At 45.3% G+C, this 17,325-nt stretch overlaps 1 protein-coding gene across 8 annotated transcripts in view; it reads right to left on the bottom strand.

The window, feature by feature from the left end:
- Positions 1–17,325, bottom strand: part of DOCK9 (dedicator of cytokinesis 9) — a 989,328-nt gene that overhangs the window by 4,034 nt on the left and 967,969 nt on the right. For all 8 annotated transcript variants that reach the window (XR_011194943.1, XM_069205169.1, XM_069205175.1 and 5 more), the window contains 2 exons: positions 14,055–14,155; positions 4,332–4,470 (listed from right to left, as the gene is read on the bottom strand). Coding sequence is in view for 7 of the 8 variants with exons in the window: in XM_069205169.1 (XP_069061270.1) it covers positions 4,332–4,470; positions 14,055–14,155 (240 nt within the window). In the remaining variant the exon portion in view is untranslated. The remainder of the gene's footprint in view (positions 1–4,331; positions 4,471–14,054; positions 14,156–17,325) is intronic.

Genomic DNA, 17,325 nt, shown 5'->3' with positions numbered 1-17,325 from the left:
GGCAGCCACAGCACCAATTTGTCTGGGCAGTAAGTGGTGTAGGGAGGTTACATGGAGAGCGTCTGTAGTTCAGTCAAGCAGCACGCAGTGATGGGGACAAGAAATATTCTCTTGATCATAAGATGCCAGAAGGAGCAACTATGCATAGACTGGAATAGCATGCACATAAGCAACATTAGATTTAGGTCCCACTGAAGCATGACGAATGGCCGTGGAGGGAACATATGCATCAGGCACTCCAGAAAATTAATCACAATTGGTGACTGAAAGAGAGGGCTGATGAGGCAGGCATAAAAAAGCCAAAATTGCAGACAAGTATCCTAATTGTGCCAACTGCAAGGCTGCGCTGGGCCAACAACAAAACAAACAACAAAACATGAGAGTTTTGCCTACAGACGTTCTAGATGACAAACCCACACCATGCCATCAACTTCTGCTGGACAGGAGGTGCTCCCGAAAGGGTAGCTGGATCAGAGGGTAAATGCTCAGGAGCTCTAAGTACCACTCTCTCCTAGGCACTGTCTGGAGCTAATAGGGTGACTTAGGCCTGGTCTTTCCTGACTTTCCTCAGAACTCAAGGAAGGAGAGGGAGTGGAGGAAACAAGTAAAGGAGACCTGTGTCCCACAGTAGAAGGAATAAGTCAACCACATACTTTTGTTTTTTAGAGAAAACTCCAGTGTGAAGAATGTTTGACACTGCTCATTCTCAACAGTGGCAAACAGATCCAGGCAGGGAACGGCTGACTGCTGCACTGTACCATCTTGCAATAGAGACACCCACTTTTTTGGTCTTGCACCCAACGTCTGCTGAGCTCATTTGCCCTTGTGTTTGGGGACCTGCAAGGTGGTGACCACCAGAAAAATACTCTGCTGGTCAGCAACTTCCACTGATGTACAGAGTCCTGGCTCAGGATCGAGGACCTCACCCTGCTAATTGCAGTACAACCTGGTGGTCATGTTGACAATTAGTATCTGTAAGAGTGTTCCCTTGGAAAGATGGTTGATAGAAAGGCTTTCAGAGCCAAATGGCTCACCCAAAGCTCCAAAAGGTTTATGTGGAGCTCCCTTCCTGCTGGAGGCCAGAGGCCTCTGAGTTCCACCTCCCCGACATGACAAAGCAGTCCCAGCAGTTACACGTCTGTCACAACCGTTAAGACTTGGTGGGGAAGGGAGAGTGGCCTGCTGCAGCTTAGGATGGCACTCATTTGCTACAGCATGAGGTTCTGAGTCATTTCTTGTAGATCCGGACAGCGTCAGAGAGGCAACCCCTGTGCGAGGGCCATTATAACTTAGGTTCCATTGCAGAGCCTGCATGTGCCATCTGTTATAAGGGTAAGAAAGATGGATGAGGCCAGAGGTTCAAGAGGCCTCAGAACCATTGTCACTGAAACCCAACATTGAGCCTACAACAATGGCATCATAGCTTGAATGTCCCAGACTCGCTGCAGTGGTGGAAAAACCTTGAACCCTACAATGTCCAGAATAGTCCATCTGAAAGGAATTCTCTGCATTGGGATGAAATGGGGCAACTGCTCGTTGATGGAAAACCACAACAAGAGCAAGAGCCTGGCTGCTATCCGGACGAAGTCCGTGACAGACTGCAGCAAGTCTGCCTTGAGCAGCCATTCATCGGCGTATGGGAATACACTGGACCCAGAAGATGAGCAGTGACCATCACCATCACTTTCGTGAACATCTGAGGAGCCAAAGGGTGGCTCAGGGAATTGGAAATGTTACATCCTCACCATGAAATGCAGGTAATGTCTGTGGGACTGCAGTACTGATATGTGAAAATATGTGTCCTGCAAATGCCAGGACATCATTCAGTCCACAGGATCCAGAGCAGAAGAGAGGAACTGAGTCAAAATGAACACTGTGAATTTGTCTTTCTTCAAAAAGGCATTCAGTTGCCAAAGGTCCAGTACAATGAGCTGGTATGTCCTTTGGCATGACGAAATTCTGAAAATAGCATCCCTCCCCCCTCTTTGAGTACAGTACTCACTTGATGGCACAATTGGCCAGCAGTAGATTCACTTCTTGCATCAATATAGTGAATTGTTCTACTGAAAATTACTTTATTTTAGGGGGAATAACCGGCAGGGAATGAAATGAAACAATTTCCAGTGTGTTACACTTGATCATTTCTGGGGTCATAGTTAATTTGACAGCCATACATTTAGTCTTGGTTTCACACATTTGTTCTTCCCTTTGGTATAGAGGTTCACAGTTTTGGAACAATGGTGACATTTTAATCTTGCCTCCCTAGGATTTATTTTGCAGAGTATGCCAAAGTGTTATCAAATTCTGGAAGTGTTTGGTTAATAGAAGCAGCTATGAAATTCTTGAGCTTTCTAAACCATAGGCAACAGGTATGCTGGAGGTGGATACCTTTTTGTTACTGAGTTCAATATGAATACAGGAGCCAATGAGAACCTGGTATGACCAAGATAGGCAAAGGTGGTCAGACATAATGCGATTAGTGATTTGGAAGAAGAAGGGACTGGGATGTGGCCAGCTGTATGGATGTCACCATTTGTAATAAATTCACTAACTTTGATGTATTGTTTGCAACAGTAAGTGTTGGGCAAAGTCAAGAAAATTCTTCAACATCTGGGTTTTATGCTACCCAACATGGAAAGGTAGAATGTCCCCATGATACATTTCACAATTAAGTACTCAAATGAGTAACAACTTTGCATTCAATGGAGCAGGAGTAAACACCGGAGACCCAACCTTCACGCTGTGATGATCTGTTGTGTAGAAGATTGTTAAAACCTTCTATGTGGAAATCTTAAAATGACAGAGATTAAAAGTTAGTAGCCAAGGAACCAATGATGGCAATGAGGTGAGGGGACCTACCAGTGACCACGTTGTGTCAGTTACACACTTGATCTTGCATGGGTGGCGACAACAGAAAACTAGCAATAGGACTGAAAGTTGTTATGGGAGATGGCGAGGAAAGAAATCTGGTAGTCCTGATGCTAGGGTGGTGGAAACAGGGCAAAAGCCGGCAGTAGATTCAAGGAGCTATGGGCAACTATGACAGAGAAGGCTAGTCTGTGAGGTGGTGGAGCATCACCTGAGGTTTCCTATGGTGGATTTTCAGGTATGTCAAGAATATCCTGAACTATACTTGTAGAAAAGCACTTTAGCAGCTCTTGACATAATGAGGAATGAAAGTTACAATTAGCTTAGAAGACCTAATATGGCTATACAAATGTATATTTTCTACTGTGTCTAGACCTGAATCTCAAACTAATTCAATAAATGATCATCTTATATGTAGAATCAATAATTGCTCAGGACTAGCGTAAACAAACATATTACAGCAGTAGTACATAATGAATTGCATATTAAGTCCTGGGGCATGTGGGAACTCATTGGGGATAGGACGCCAAAATAGCCTAGTAGGTATGCCAACCTTTTGTAGGGGTATAGATTGACCAAGTAAGCAATGCTTATTTTATGGATTCTTCTGCTGCTTCATGTATCTAACACATGTTTGATGGAACTGAGTAGGTTCCCTCAATGCAGAGGTTCGAGTACAATTGCTTAGAAAGCTAATGCTGTGCTATGTGAAGCTTGTTAAAAGTTGGAATAATTTTCTTGGCCTTGCATTTAGCATATGATAACATCACTCTCTATTCAGGACTCTAAAAATAATATAACATGATAAGGCAATTTTGTGAAAGCCATCACTTGTGGTCCAGGATCAATTCCCCCATGTTAACTACCCATCAAATATTTTTCACATGTAGTGCATTTTGTATGTCCACTGTTAAAACACCACTCCTGTAATCCATCTATTTTCTATCTTGTTGCATACATTATATTTTAAGTACTAGTAACTACATATACCGAAAAGAGATGTAGAGCGTAGACAGTTTTCCTCACTGCTGTAGTGTGAAAAAGTGACTCACTCTACAGTAATAAATGTAACACATTTTTAGAATTTACCACATATTATTGTTCCATCATGATATGTAACGTTGAGAAAGCATGCTCCATGTACATTCGAAAAACTAATACAAAAAATAAGCAATGCATGTCTCTCCCACGCAGAATTAGGTTCTAGTGCGATACATTAAAATGTAAATCTATTGCACAATATTTTTTACAGGATCAAAAGTTTGAAAAACATAAAGGCATACTAGTTTTATATTTGTGTAGAATGCTTATGGTGGCTTGTTGCGATAAACGCTTTCCAAATTTTGAATTGCTCAATAGTGCTTTTAAAAAAAGGGTTGTTTAGGGTAGGCAAAATCAGTGTAGCTCTAGTCTGAAATGTATAATGTTTAGATGTATCATATTTAGCAAAGAAATTTACCAACCTGCTCATGCATAATTTCAGAAAGCTCTCGAATCATTTCTCTGTAGTTGGCTTTCATCTCTTCTTGATACTCTAGCTGATCTTCTTTTATCAGCCTTTCATTTATTCCCAAAGCTTGGCCACAGGTTTCAACAAATTGCCTGAAACACATGAATACAAACAAAACACAAATTACCGGGGACTCTCTAGTCTAGACTGTCAGATATGTGTGTTTTAGACCTGCTTCCAACTTATAGGAGATTTTCTTAATCAACAACTTTGAAAAAGAAATCTCCACTGCTTTTGAAAACATTTTATGACCATCACAGCTTGTGAACATTTCTGTACTTTTTTGAAGATTGGCATTTTCACTACGGCAGAGCCTAATGTCAGAATCTGTGCCCACCCTCCCAATTTTTTTTTAAAATGTGTGTTTTTCCTCACCTTTTGGATATTTCTCAGGTGTCAGGCAGGATCTGAAAACTTTTCAGCAGTACCTCTGTGAGCCAGTAGGTGGCGCCGTGCAGCACCACACCTAACAGCTTTCTGCTCCAGAAATGAAGAGCTGAGCCTAAAAGGATCTGTCAGTGCTTACGAGGCTGTCCATGCCCCCAGATGCACAACCTCACTAACTAATTGATGGCGACCAGTGTGCAGAATCCTAGACTTGAGATCTTATTAATGGATAGAGTCTGATCACAGAAATGGGACGATGGGAGGGTCGTTGAGGAATCTGAGGCTAGACAGAGTTTCTTCCAGAAAGAGTAACTTGTTCTTCTGATAGAGACTTCTAGCTGCAGATTCCTCACCTTCTGAATAGATACCAAAGAAATACCTACTCGGAGGTGGGTTTATAAAAGGACTCAAATCAGAAGGTCGATTAAGTGGACAAAATGCTCCTCTTGGCGAATCTGACTGTTTAGACAATAGTGCTTTGTGGACATATGGACGGATACCCAAGTAGCCACCTCGCAAATGTCTAGGACAGATACTCCATGTACCATGGCATTGGTTGCAGCTTTGGCCTTGGAGAAAGGAGCATGCTATTGTTCTATAGGCTGCTTACATAACAGATCTTACTGAAAAGCAAGATCCAGCGAGAGATAGTTCTCTTTTGCACAACCTTGCCTTTTTTTTCCATGGAAGATCGTAAAAATAACAAATTGTCCACCCGGTGTTCTTTGGTATGATCAAAATAAATTTAGCGCTCTCCTGGGGTCCAAGCAGTGGAGTTTCTCTTCTGCAGAGGAATGACGTGGAGCAAAGAATTGCAGCAAGGTGGTGTGTTGACTGGAGTGTAACGGCATCACATCTTTAGGTAATAAGGATCCCTCAGTCTACAAAACTAATTTGGCTGGGAAGGTGGTAGTGTATAGCGGGCTGACAGAGTCTGAAGCTCATTCACGTGCTCTGCAATGTTAGGGAGATGAGGAACACTGTCTTGAGGGTGAGAAGGAGTAAGGGACAGCTGTGAATCAGCTCAAAGGGGGTGCACATCAGGTATGTGAGAACCAAGTTAAGTTCCTACTCTGGCAAGGGAGAAGGAGGGTATAAATCAGGGGCGGCCACCGCTTATCAGAAGAGGAGGGGGGACACGAAGTGGAGAAAATTAAAAAATACAATAACATAAATTAAACTTAACCTCACGGATGCTGCAGCCTCGTTCGTCGCTCCTCTTTTGTCGATGTGGTGTCCCATCATTCAATGGGACACCAGCACAGACTCCCCAGCAATCCTGGCATTGCTTTCATGATAAACTTAGCATGAAAGCAGCACCAGGATTGGTCTGAATGGCTCGGACTGCAGTTCACACACAGCCCTGGGGTCTGTGCAGTTTTTCCAACCTGGCTGTTAAGTACAGCGGGGCTGGAGAAACCTAAGTGCGCATGTTGGTTTGGCGGGCCTGAGACGGCCGGCCAAACACACATGCGCACTTAGGTGCACACTCTCTCCTCCTCTCCCCTCCCTCCTCGGTACAGCCCCACTCCTGCCACTCAAACTGCTAGGCGCATCAGCTGACCTCTGCTGCCCTGGGAATAAATGATGCTGCCAGGTAGTTCACCACTAGGAAAATTCCCTGACTAGTCAGCTGTATGCAGAGAAACAGGGCCTTCTGCAGTGCCGCATGGTGGTGATGTTGTCCATGAGCACTTGGAACAGCCTTCCTCTGATGGATGGAAGGAAGGTTTTGAAAGCAAGCAGATGGTCCTCAGATTCAGAAGTTTGCTATGGAGCCAGGACTCCCCTAGAGACCACAAACCTCTGATCTCTATCTCTCCCAGATGGCCACCCCAATCCATAAGCAATGCCTTGGTCACCACTGTCAGCTCTGGGTGAGAAAGGTAGAGGGGTCTGTCGCTGACCCAATCATGGTCCAGCAGCCACCACTGCAGATTCTTTCTAGTCTCCTCTGAAATCTGAATGTGGTCAGAGAGGTCCTCTTGATGTTGGGTCCACTGAAACTTCAGATCCCACTGCAGATCCCATATATGCCACCTGGCATGCTTGACAAGCAGGATGTACGAGGCCATCAATCGCAGCAGCCGCAGAGTCAACCTCAATGAAATCCAGCACAAAGGCTGAAAGATCAGGAATATAGCCTACATGTCCTGGGCTCTCCTTACCATGTCCAGAATGACTCAGATGAATGAGTCATATGTGACTTTGGCACACTGGTAGTGAACCCCAACGATGACAGCAGGTTCACCTTAGTCTGGAGGTGATCGACGACTGCCTGGGGATGAGCCTGCCTTCATCAGCCAGTTGGTGTGCTCCTACCACTGCCATCATTGTTGTGAACACTCAAGGTGCACTGGTGAGACCAAAGGGCAGCACAGTGATTGGGAATGCTCCTGCCCCACTACGAACCACAGGTAGTGCTGATGGACCTGCGGGATGCGAATATGGAAATAGGTATCCTGCAGGCCTAACTTCACCATCTAGACTCCAAGGTTGAGGGCATTTAAGACCTGGAACAATGTGAGCATTTTTATTTTTTCATTCTGGATGAAGGTGTTGAAAGGGCGCTGGTTTAAAATAGGAAAGGCCTCTGTACTGCTTTAGTACCAAAAAGTAGCAGGAATAACAACCATAATCTGCTTCTTGTGCACACACCCTCTCCATAGACCTTTTGGCCAAAAGGACTTGCATTTACTGCTGCAAAATGGACAAATGGTCCACCGTCAGTCGGTTTGGGGTGGGGGGGAAGGGGGATAGTGAGGGTTGGCAGTGGAAGGTGCAACAGTGTGTATTGGAAGGGTAGGACAAACCCCTTCCAAACAATTTGCAGGACCCACCTGCCTGATGTTACGGCCTGCTACCCCAGTAAGAATCCCTCCCACCAGGTGTCTGTGCTCCATTAAAGGCATGCTAAAAGAGGTTTAGTAGGTAGGGATATATGGGGGGCAGTGGAATGGACCATCCACTGACATTGACTATGGAGCGGTGGGCACCATGGCCTCGACAGCAAACTGCTGGGCAACTTGTTGAGGCTGGATTGGCTGACAGTATGGGGTATGTACTGGGCTGTGTCACAACTGTGCTGAATAACCCACTGCAGAGCCCGCACATGACATCTGGCCTTTAAAACTAGCAGGATGCAGGAGGCCATGAGGACCAGCAGCCTCAGAGTCATCCTCACCGAATTCCAAGATAGAGGCTGAAACATCTGTATCATAGCCCGAATATCCTGGACTCACTTTTCGGGAGGATAAGCCTGAAATTGCACTGTATCCAGAACAGCAACGATGAAAGGGAGCCTCTGAGATGGAGTCAGGTGTGACTTCGGCACGTTGATAGTGAACCCCAACGAATGCAAAATGTTAGCCATCGTCTGGTGGTGGGAGACGACTGTTTGGGTAAACAGCCAATCGTCGAGGTAGGGGAAGATTGGGACCCCTAAACTGCGCAGATGACCTTCCACCACTACCATCACTTTCGTGAACACCCCAGGGGCATTGGTAAGGCCAAAAGGGAGCACTGTAAACTGAAAGTGTTTGTGACCTACCACGAATCGTAGATAACGTCTGTAGGCCGGCAAGATGGGATTGTGGAAGTATGTGTCTTGCAAGTCCAACACTACCATCTAGTCTCCGGGATCCAGGGCAGATAGGACCTGAGCCAATGTCAACATTTTGAACTTCTCCTTCTTGAGGAAGAGGTTGGGGCACCGAAGATCTAATATAGGACAAAGACCCTTGTCTTTTTTCGGCACCAGAAAGTAGCAGGAATAGCAACTACGACCTACTTCTGGCAACGGAACCCTCTCAGTAGCTCCTTTGGCCAAAAGGGCTTGGACTTCCTCACGGAGAAGCGCAATATGATCCTCCGATATGCGATTGTATGAAGGTGGCATGGCTGGAGGAAGTGTCTCAAAGGGTAGAGAGTAGCCCCTCCAGATATTCTGGAGAACCCACCTGTCCAAGGTAATGTATTGCTATTGGGGCAGGTGATAGCGAATCCCGCCACCAACTGGCTCCTAGTGTAACCACGGACTAGGAAGGTTTGGAGGCTGAGGAGGGGGCGGGGTGGACTGGGCAAGCCACTGGCTTCCTGATCCCCAGGGATGTGGGATCCCACGTCCAAGCAGGGGCTGTACAGCATGCAGGTTGATGGCCAGGGGGAAAAGAACGCGGTTGGGTGGCCCTTCCATAGCCACGAAAGGGGCAAAAGATGGACTGCTGGGGTCTAGGAGCAGGTGCAAGGCCAAGGGACCAGGCCGTGGTTCGGGAATCCTTGAAGCGATCAAGCACTGAGTCCGCCTTGTCTCCAAAGAGACGTGTGCCATCAAAGGGCATGTCCATCAGAGATCGCTGGTCATCCCATGAGAAGCCAGATGTTCTCAGCCAGGCATGGCGTTTCAGTGTCACCGTTGATGCAAACCGGCCTGCCCAAAGAGTCAGTTGTATCCAGTCCACAACAAATCATGAACTTTGCTGCGTCTGTCACAGCTTGGGAAAGGGCAGTCTGGGCCTCCTCCGGAACTCTAGGCAGCATTTGCGCAACCATATCCCAGAGAGTATGGGAATAGCGGCCCAAAAGGCATGCGGTGTTCACGGACCATAGCGCTAGACTATTGGAAGAAAACAACTTTCCCAAGTTGTCCAGTCTTTTTGATTCCCTATCCGGAGGTGCGGCAGGGAATGTGCCCGATGAAGAGGAAGCCTAGATGACAAGGCTCTCAGGCGTGGGGTGTTGGATGAGGATTTTTGGGTCTGTCAGCGCAGGCCAATGGAGGCGTGCAATCGTCCAATTCACAGGAGCCCCTGTGCTGGGGCTGGACCAAGTACCCAAAAGGATGTCCGTCAGTGCCTCATTAGAGAGAAGAAGGGGTTCTGATGTGGAGACACGGCTGAAGCACGTCGGTTAGGTTACTAGGCCTAACCTCTAAGGAAGGTAGCTCAAGGTCCAAGACCTCAGCTGCCATTCGCACCACCATGGAGTATGAGGCACCCTCCTCCATAGCCACGGTAGGAGGAAAGAGCATACCAGTGTCAGGGGAGGTGTCTAGACCACTGGCATCACCCAAATCCTGCACCCAGTCCATTTGGGGGTCAAGCTGGTATTCAAAGGGTCCAGCTTCCCCTCCAAACTCTCCCCGTATCCATACCCATAAGCATAAAGGTCTGGATGAACCCTGGGCCCAGGAGAGCCCATAGAGAACGGAATCGGCGTAGAGCGACGTCGTTCCGGCTCTGGGTTGTCGGTTATGAGAATGGGATCGACGTCAATTGTGGGCTCAACCTACGTCGGGAAGGTCGCTGTGACACAACCGGCATCAGGATGGATCCAAGCTTAGATCTGGAGGAGCCCTCCAGAGCCGTGGCCGAAGCAGACGACTTTGAACCTGAGGGGGCCCCCACCAACTCACCTGTGCCCGTGGGCACTGAAGGTGGGTCGGTCTGCCCAAAAATTAGGGACATTGCCTCATAAAACTCTGAGTTGGGCAGGGGGGGGCTTCGGCTCCTGGGAAATCAGGGAAGCGCGGAGCAGATCCAGATGAAGGCTCCGAGGATGGAGGCCTAAAGCGTTGACGCTCTTCCTGCGCCGCATCATCTGAGCGACGGGGTGAAGTCGAAGAATGCTTGCCCTACTTCAACTTCTTTTTCTTATGACCCGAATGTCCAGATGACTTTGAGGACGAAGGGTGGAGGTGACTCCGCCGCCTGTCTCGAAACCTTCCTCTCGAACGAGACCGTGAGCATCGCGGAGTTGAGTATCGGGCCACCATTAGCTTTAGGGACCGCTCCCTCAAAGCTTTCGGGTTCATGGCCTGACATTCGGAGCACGACTTCGGGTAGTGATCGCGCTCCAGGCACCAAAGACACACGAGGTGCGGATCCGTCACTGACATCATTCGGTGACAGGAGTCGCAGGACTTAAATCCGTTGAAGCATCCACGACCTCGTCAAAAAGATTTCAACAAAAATATCGTCGTAGTCAAAAAGTGACTGAGGTAGCTCTCTCCGGATCTGCACGCAGGTTGGCGCAGAAAGCAAAGAACTGACGTCAGCGTGCCGGGGTGGCGCCTATATACGACCGTGACGTCATCACGGCGAATACGACGCCCGTGGAGTTGACCGACGCCACCTGACGGCGCACAGAAGTACTGCTCAGAGAAAAATCTCAGGATCCAGACTGAAGCTTGGGGGAATTCAAGGGTAGGGAATCTGCAGCTAGAAAAATCTATCAGATATGTACGTTTGTAAAGCAGTGCTAAAAAGTATGTACATATTTTAGGAGAAAAAACATAATATCATATTTGGTTAAAGAAATACACATATTTAGATATATACATATACAAATTATAAATGTTTACATACACAGGGATATGCAGTACATTGCTGTTTTAGTATGGAGGTTATGTTGGAAAGAGCCAACTCTTGAGTAGTCTCCAGAAGATAAAATAGTTACCACTGTATTTTATATTTAGGAGTAAATAATTCCTTAGTTTGGCCACTTGAACAGAGAAGGATGTACTTACCTATTGCCTTTTTCTTGTATGGTGAGGTTTTGAAGCGAGGTGACAATCTTGAGCAGAAGTTCCTTTGTTGAATGTATTTGGTAATTTTATTTGTGAGAAAAGCGGTCCTGTTCCATGTATTGCTTTGTGGGTGACACAAAGCAGCTTGAAGCTGGATCTTCTGGCAATGGACAATCAATGGAGGGACCTCAAAGCAGAAGAGATGTTGGTGTGTGGCTTTACATGAAGGAGTAGACTGGCAGCGGAGTTCTGAATCTGTTGTAGTCTTTTTTTATAGTAGATACAGATGATCCATGGTAGAGGCCAATTGCTTAATCCACTTTAGACAGTACAAGACAGATAGTAGCCCGGACCTTGTGTGGAAATCTGAGGTGGGGAAAACAGAGTTTTCATGGAGATGAAGCTTGATCTTGCTAATTTGTCTACTTGGGCATTCTTAGTTAACTTGGAGTCGATGGTAATTCCAAGGTTTCTTACTTCCTTAGATACTTTAGGAGGTGGTCCCAGATCGTCAGTCCAGGCGCAGAGAGAGTCATAATTTTTCCAGTCGCCACATGTGAGTATTTCTGTTTTGGAAGCATTCAGTTTGAGATGGCTTCATGTCATCCACTGATCAACGGCTCTGAGACAACTGAAGATCTGTCAATTTTCAATGTCTTTGGGGCAATTCCAGTTTAAGAAGAATTTGTGTATCATCTGCATAGTTGAAGCATATGAGCTGAAATTCATTGATCATTGCCCGTAATGACCTCATGTATATGGTGAAAAGCATGGATAAGATGATTGAGCCTTGAGGGACCCCTGCTTTGGTGAAGTAGGGTTTGGATGATAAAGGGGGAGTATGGATGATATTTGTTCTGTTTTCAAGGTAGGAAGTAATCCAGTCGAGAGCAGTCACCTCTATGCCGGCTTTGTAGAATCTTTGTATTAGGGTGTCATGGTCAACTGTGTCAAAGGTAGCTGAGAGATCTAAGAAAAGTAGTGCAGTAACTTCACTGCGGTCTACTGTGTTTTCAGTGTCATCCTAGGTGTCTGCCCTATGAGGGCAGAATATGTGCCTCTTTCTAGGTGGAATCCAGTTTGGAAGTCTGAAAGTATGGAGTTATTGTCAATGAATTGTGACATCTGGGCATAGAGTTTGGCCAGGAAAGGTCAATTTTCAATTGGTCTTTAATTGGGGTCATCTGGGTCCAGGTTTGTTTTCTTTAATAATGGGCGTATGTATGCCTTTTCTAGGTCTTCTGGAAAGATTCCTGTAGCTAATAAATTATTGATGATTCTTCTGACTGGTGTGGTAGGAGAGGTTGATAAAAAATTGTTCTTGAAAATGTGTAGTGGACAAGGGTCAGAAGGGCAGCCGGAAAGCCTGCTTCCTTTGGCCAGATCCATAAATTCACTTTGTGATATCGGTTCGAAGGAATACAGAGGCTGGGTTGGTCTACTGTTGGGGGGGATATTTTGAAATGGGTTGGTGCTGGTGGCTTTCTTTTGTTTTAACTAAGAGTCCAATGTGTCTGCTTTGATTGTGTAATGATTTGTCAGTTTGTCTATGAATTCTTGAGTAATTGGAAAAGTACATTCCGTGCATTTAGGTTTTACGAAATTTGATGAAAAGTTTATAAAAATTCTTTATTTGCAGATTTAGCATTTTGAATTCTGTCTCAATAGTACCATATTTTAGCTTTTTAAATTGTTGATTTGAACATTCTGTTAAGTTTCCGTAGGTGAAGTTTGTATTGATTGCTGTTTGTTTTGAGCCAGGTTTGCTGCAGCTTTCTGATTTGTTCTTTTATCTTTTTTAGGTCTGTATTTCTCCAAAGTGCTTGTTTTCTATTGTCCAGTTTTGTTGTTCTTAGTGGTATTAGGATACTGAAAGCTTCCTGCAGCCATTCATTAGGCTTTTGAACAGAATTTACTGTGTCTCGATCTGTGATGGCTGTTAGTCATGTTTCTAACCATTCAAAAATTGAGTTTGTTAAAAAATCGAGGTGTTGGGAGTATTGATTTGTGGTGTTTTATGTTGGAAAGTTAAAGCAAAATAAAATCAAATAGAAACACGTATTTCAATGTGAGGGTGCCAATATGAACATCTCTCCAGCAAACGGGCGACAAAATAAAATAATAAAAACAGAATACTCTGGTTAATGACATAGCTGTTACTAAATACTACAATGTTTTCCCTGCCAGACTTTGAGTGTAATACATCCATGTTTCAATGTTTGTTATTTTAATGTGGCCAGGAACAGCACAGAATTTAGCAAGAATAAAACAACACAACAAATTAAATAAAGTGCAATATTTATAGTTCAGGCAGTGACTAATTAATGAACCAATTACCGAATAATTGAATGCAGTACAACAGGAAGAATACAGGTGCATATTCTAAGAATTAGGAATAAGCAGGGCATGGGATGGGAACACAGAGAGGGAAGCAGTGGCAGAGTGATGGAAACTGTGAGAGAAATCATCATGACCCACAGTTCCATGGAATGATACATCCCAGCTGGTAATTGTAAAAAAGAAAACATACTTCCCAATATAGTTCCCAGATGACAGCACTGGAAGAATGCAACTCATCCAGTCAAAAGTTAGAGTGAAAAAAATGCTTCATGAGCAGGATAAGCACTAGAATAGAGCAGGATTAGGCCTATTGCTTCATTGTGCTATACCAAGAAAGACCTTGAGAATTGTGAGAAAATTCGACATAAACGTTTGTGGCAATACTCACCAATGAAATGCTTTTTGACATTCATACTACATTACCTAAAAACTTCTTTTAGTTGCTTCACTTTGTTGTCAGGATATTTCTTGGGATTGGCATCATCGAGAAAAGTCCTTGCATATGCTAACGGACCGGCATTAACCTGAAAGGAATATTCAAATTTATTAAGGATGGTAAACACAGAAGCCAAACATGCACACGAAAGAACGCCATTTTAAATCCTTCAAATGCACAGTATCACAATAAAATGTAACTCATTTGCAAAGAACAGAAAAATGAAAATGGTATTGCTTTCTGGCAAAAAATGCTGTCTCATCAATTAAGACTGGTTACCCTTTCAACAAATCAGAATAAGTTCTAGCGCTGGGACCATTCTGATTAGCTGGTTTCATTCCATCATAAAGTCAGAACAGCAGTGGCCCAAACTGCCCGTAGATCATGAGCTGGGCAATAGTCTCTAATCAGTCTCCTGAGCAAAGTGGGTATTGCCTTCCATCCACACTTTACTTTTTCAACTGACGGTGAGTGGAAATAGACAACAAAAAAGATAGATTTGACTTGGGATTTACACAAGGTGAACTGAAGGAAAGAATCCAGGCTTTTATAGAATTGTTTCAGAAAAGGGAAAAGTTATTCAATATTTCTGGTCACACTGAGAAGAATAATGGGATTTTTAATCATGCATAGTTTATGAATCCTGCACTGTATTATTTTCTCTACCCTTACATCGGCACTATCCTCTAGACTGAATATAGTCAACTGCTGCCGCTCAATATCAATGCATGGAGGAGTAGATTGTACAAGGTTCGGATGCAGACCCCCCCCCCCCCCAAAAGCAGTAGCCTGATTGGAGAACAGATGTTCATGCTCAGAACATCTGGGTATCACACACTCCTGGCCTAATCCAGAGGCACCATTATGACCTGGGCCTGGTCATTTCTGATCTTCTTCAGAACTTGGGGCAGTGGAGACAGGGAAAGAAAGGCATATAAGAGTCCCGTGATCCACTTTAGCCTGAATGTGTCTGCTAGAGAGATCGTTTTTGGGAACTTCAACACACAGATGTTTTGACACTGTGCATTCTCTTTGGTTGCAAAAAGATTAAGCCTTGGCTCTCCCTACTGTTGTTAGATGTCATGCACCACCTCTGGAAGCAACTGCCATTTGTGATCCACCAGATGCCGCCTGCCAAGCTTGTGTGATCTTGCATTTTAAGATCCCACCAGGTGGTTCATGACCAGAGTTGCCCTGACCCTCCATCCAACTCCAGAGGCATAGCATCTCTTAACACAGGCCCCAGGATGCCAATCTGCCCTGCTTGTTCCAGTACCAACATTGTAGTGGTGTTGTCTGTGAGAACCTCCATCAGCCTTCAACTGACGGATGGCAGGAAGACCTTCATTGCCAGGCAGGGGGATGGCTCCCAGCTCCAACAGATTTATATTATGCTGCATCTTCTCTGGTAACCACTGCCCTTCACCTCTCCAAGATGTCCTCTCCATTCCGGAAGGGTGCCTCCATCACCACCATCAGCTCTGGATGGTGAAGGGAGAGGGGTCTGCAGCGCGTCAGGTTGTGGTCGAACAACCACCACTGCTGATCTTGTGAAGTCTCCTCCAAAACCTGGATGACATATGACAGGTTTTCTTAAGGTTGGGTGCACTGAGATTTCAGATCCCACTGTACATTATCATATGTCACCTAGCAAACTTGACAAGCAGGATGCATGGGACCAGTAGGCAAAGAAGCCTCAGTGCCACCAAGATCCTGCACCAACGCTGAAACCCTGAATATACTGCGACAGAGGAAAAGCTGAACTGCACCATTTTCAGAACTGTTCCAATAAAAGGAAGCCTCTGCAAAGGAGTCAGGTGTGGCTTCAGCATGTTAATCTAGAATCAAAATGATGTCATGATGGTCGCTATTGTCTGGAGGTGGTGTACTACTGACTGTGGTAACCCTGCCTTCCATAGCCAGTTGTTGAGGTAGGCGAAGACTGGTATCTTCAACCTTCAAAGATAGATGGAAACCACCGCCATTACATTTGTAAACACCAGAGGGAGCACGTGTATGGCTGAAGGGGACGACACCAAACTAGAAAGGCTCCTGCCTAAACTTGAACCATGGGTAACGTTTGTGTGACTGCAGGATGGGCACATGAAAGTACACGTCCTATTTGTTCAAAGTAACTATCCAGTCGCCCAGATCCAGGATGGACAGAACTTGGGCTAGTGTGAGCATTCTGCATGTGGTCTTCATTTAGGAAGGCAGTCAGAACCAGATAATAGGACAAAGGCTTCCGTCCTCCTTTAGCACGAGGAAATAGCCAGAGTAACAATCCATGCCCAATTCCAAGGCCTTTTGATTGCCCCTTTCAGCTCTGGAGCATGCAAGATGGATGCTCTTCAGAAAGCCGCTCCAATGTGGGATGAAGTTGTGGTGAATTGAAAAGAAACAGGAGGACATAACCCTGCTGGATGATCTGTCAGATTTGATGGACTGCCACTCAGGGAGAAAATGTCTGATCCTGACTTCCACAGGGTGGTTGTGCGCTGCAATGTCCAAAATAAAGCAGCTTTGGACTGCTGCCTTAGCACTGGAAGAATGAGAAGAGAGGTGTCCTTGGTGACCTGCAAGACATCTGCTTAGTCCCTGTCCTCAGCCAAAAAAAGAACTGGGTGGACTACTGCAGTGCTGCAAATCTGGTATTGCCTCTATATGAATCCTCTAGAGTAGCCTCAAAAGAGTTGAAACTGATGAAGAAAACATGGAGCAGGGGTGGAAATGCCCAAGGAGCACTCTTCTGTAGCTCTGCCTTCCTTAAAGCGTTTTAGGGCAGATAGGTGGGAACAATCAAAAGGCATTTCCATAAGGGATGCCTGTACATCTCCAGAAAAGCCAGTGGATAGTTTGCACGCATGGCAATGGAGCACCACCCTACTGCCCGCTACTCACCCCAAGCAATCAGCAGTATCCAGGCCGGCCCCAAATGCAATGTTTACCTGCATCCTGACAGTCCTGAATGGCTTGAGCTAAGGATGTCTGCTGCAGTAGTGGCTGGTGACATTTGAAAGTGGTGGGGCAAAAAAATTGGGTATGACTTTTATGTAGCGAGTGAAGCTAGCAAGCTAAATGGACAAACATGGGGTCCAAGGTGAGTCCTCCTCCCAAGAAAAAATAGAACAAATATTGAGAAATGGGGCAATTGAAAGCAAATGAATTTAGTGAGAAAGCAAGGTTTATAAAGCAGTGGGAACATATAGTCTTGAAATACTAAACACATTAGAAACTTTCTCATATCTTACTGCATTA

Source organism: Pleurodeles waltl, chromosome 8 (genome assembly GCF_031143425.1).
Source record: "Pleurodeles waltl isolate 20211129_DDA chromosome 8, aPleWal1.hap1.20221129, whole genome shotgun sequence".
In the NCBI taxonomy this organism is placed as follows: Eukaryota; Metazoa; Chordata; class Amphibia; order Caudata; family Salamandridae; genus Pleurodeles; species Pleurodeles waltl.
Note: the sequence above shows the minus strand (reverse complement) of the source record. Positions and strands in the feature narration are given on the sequence as shown.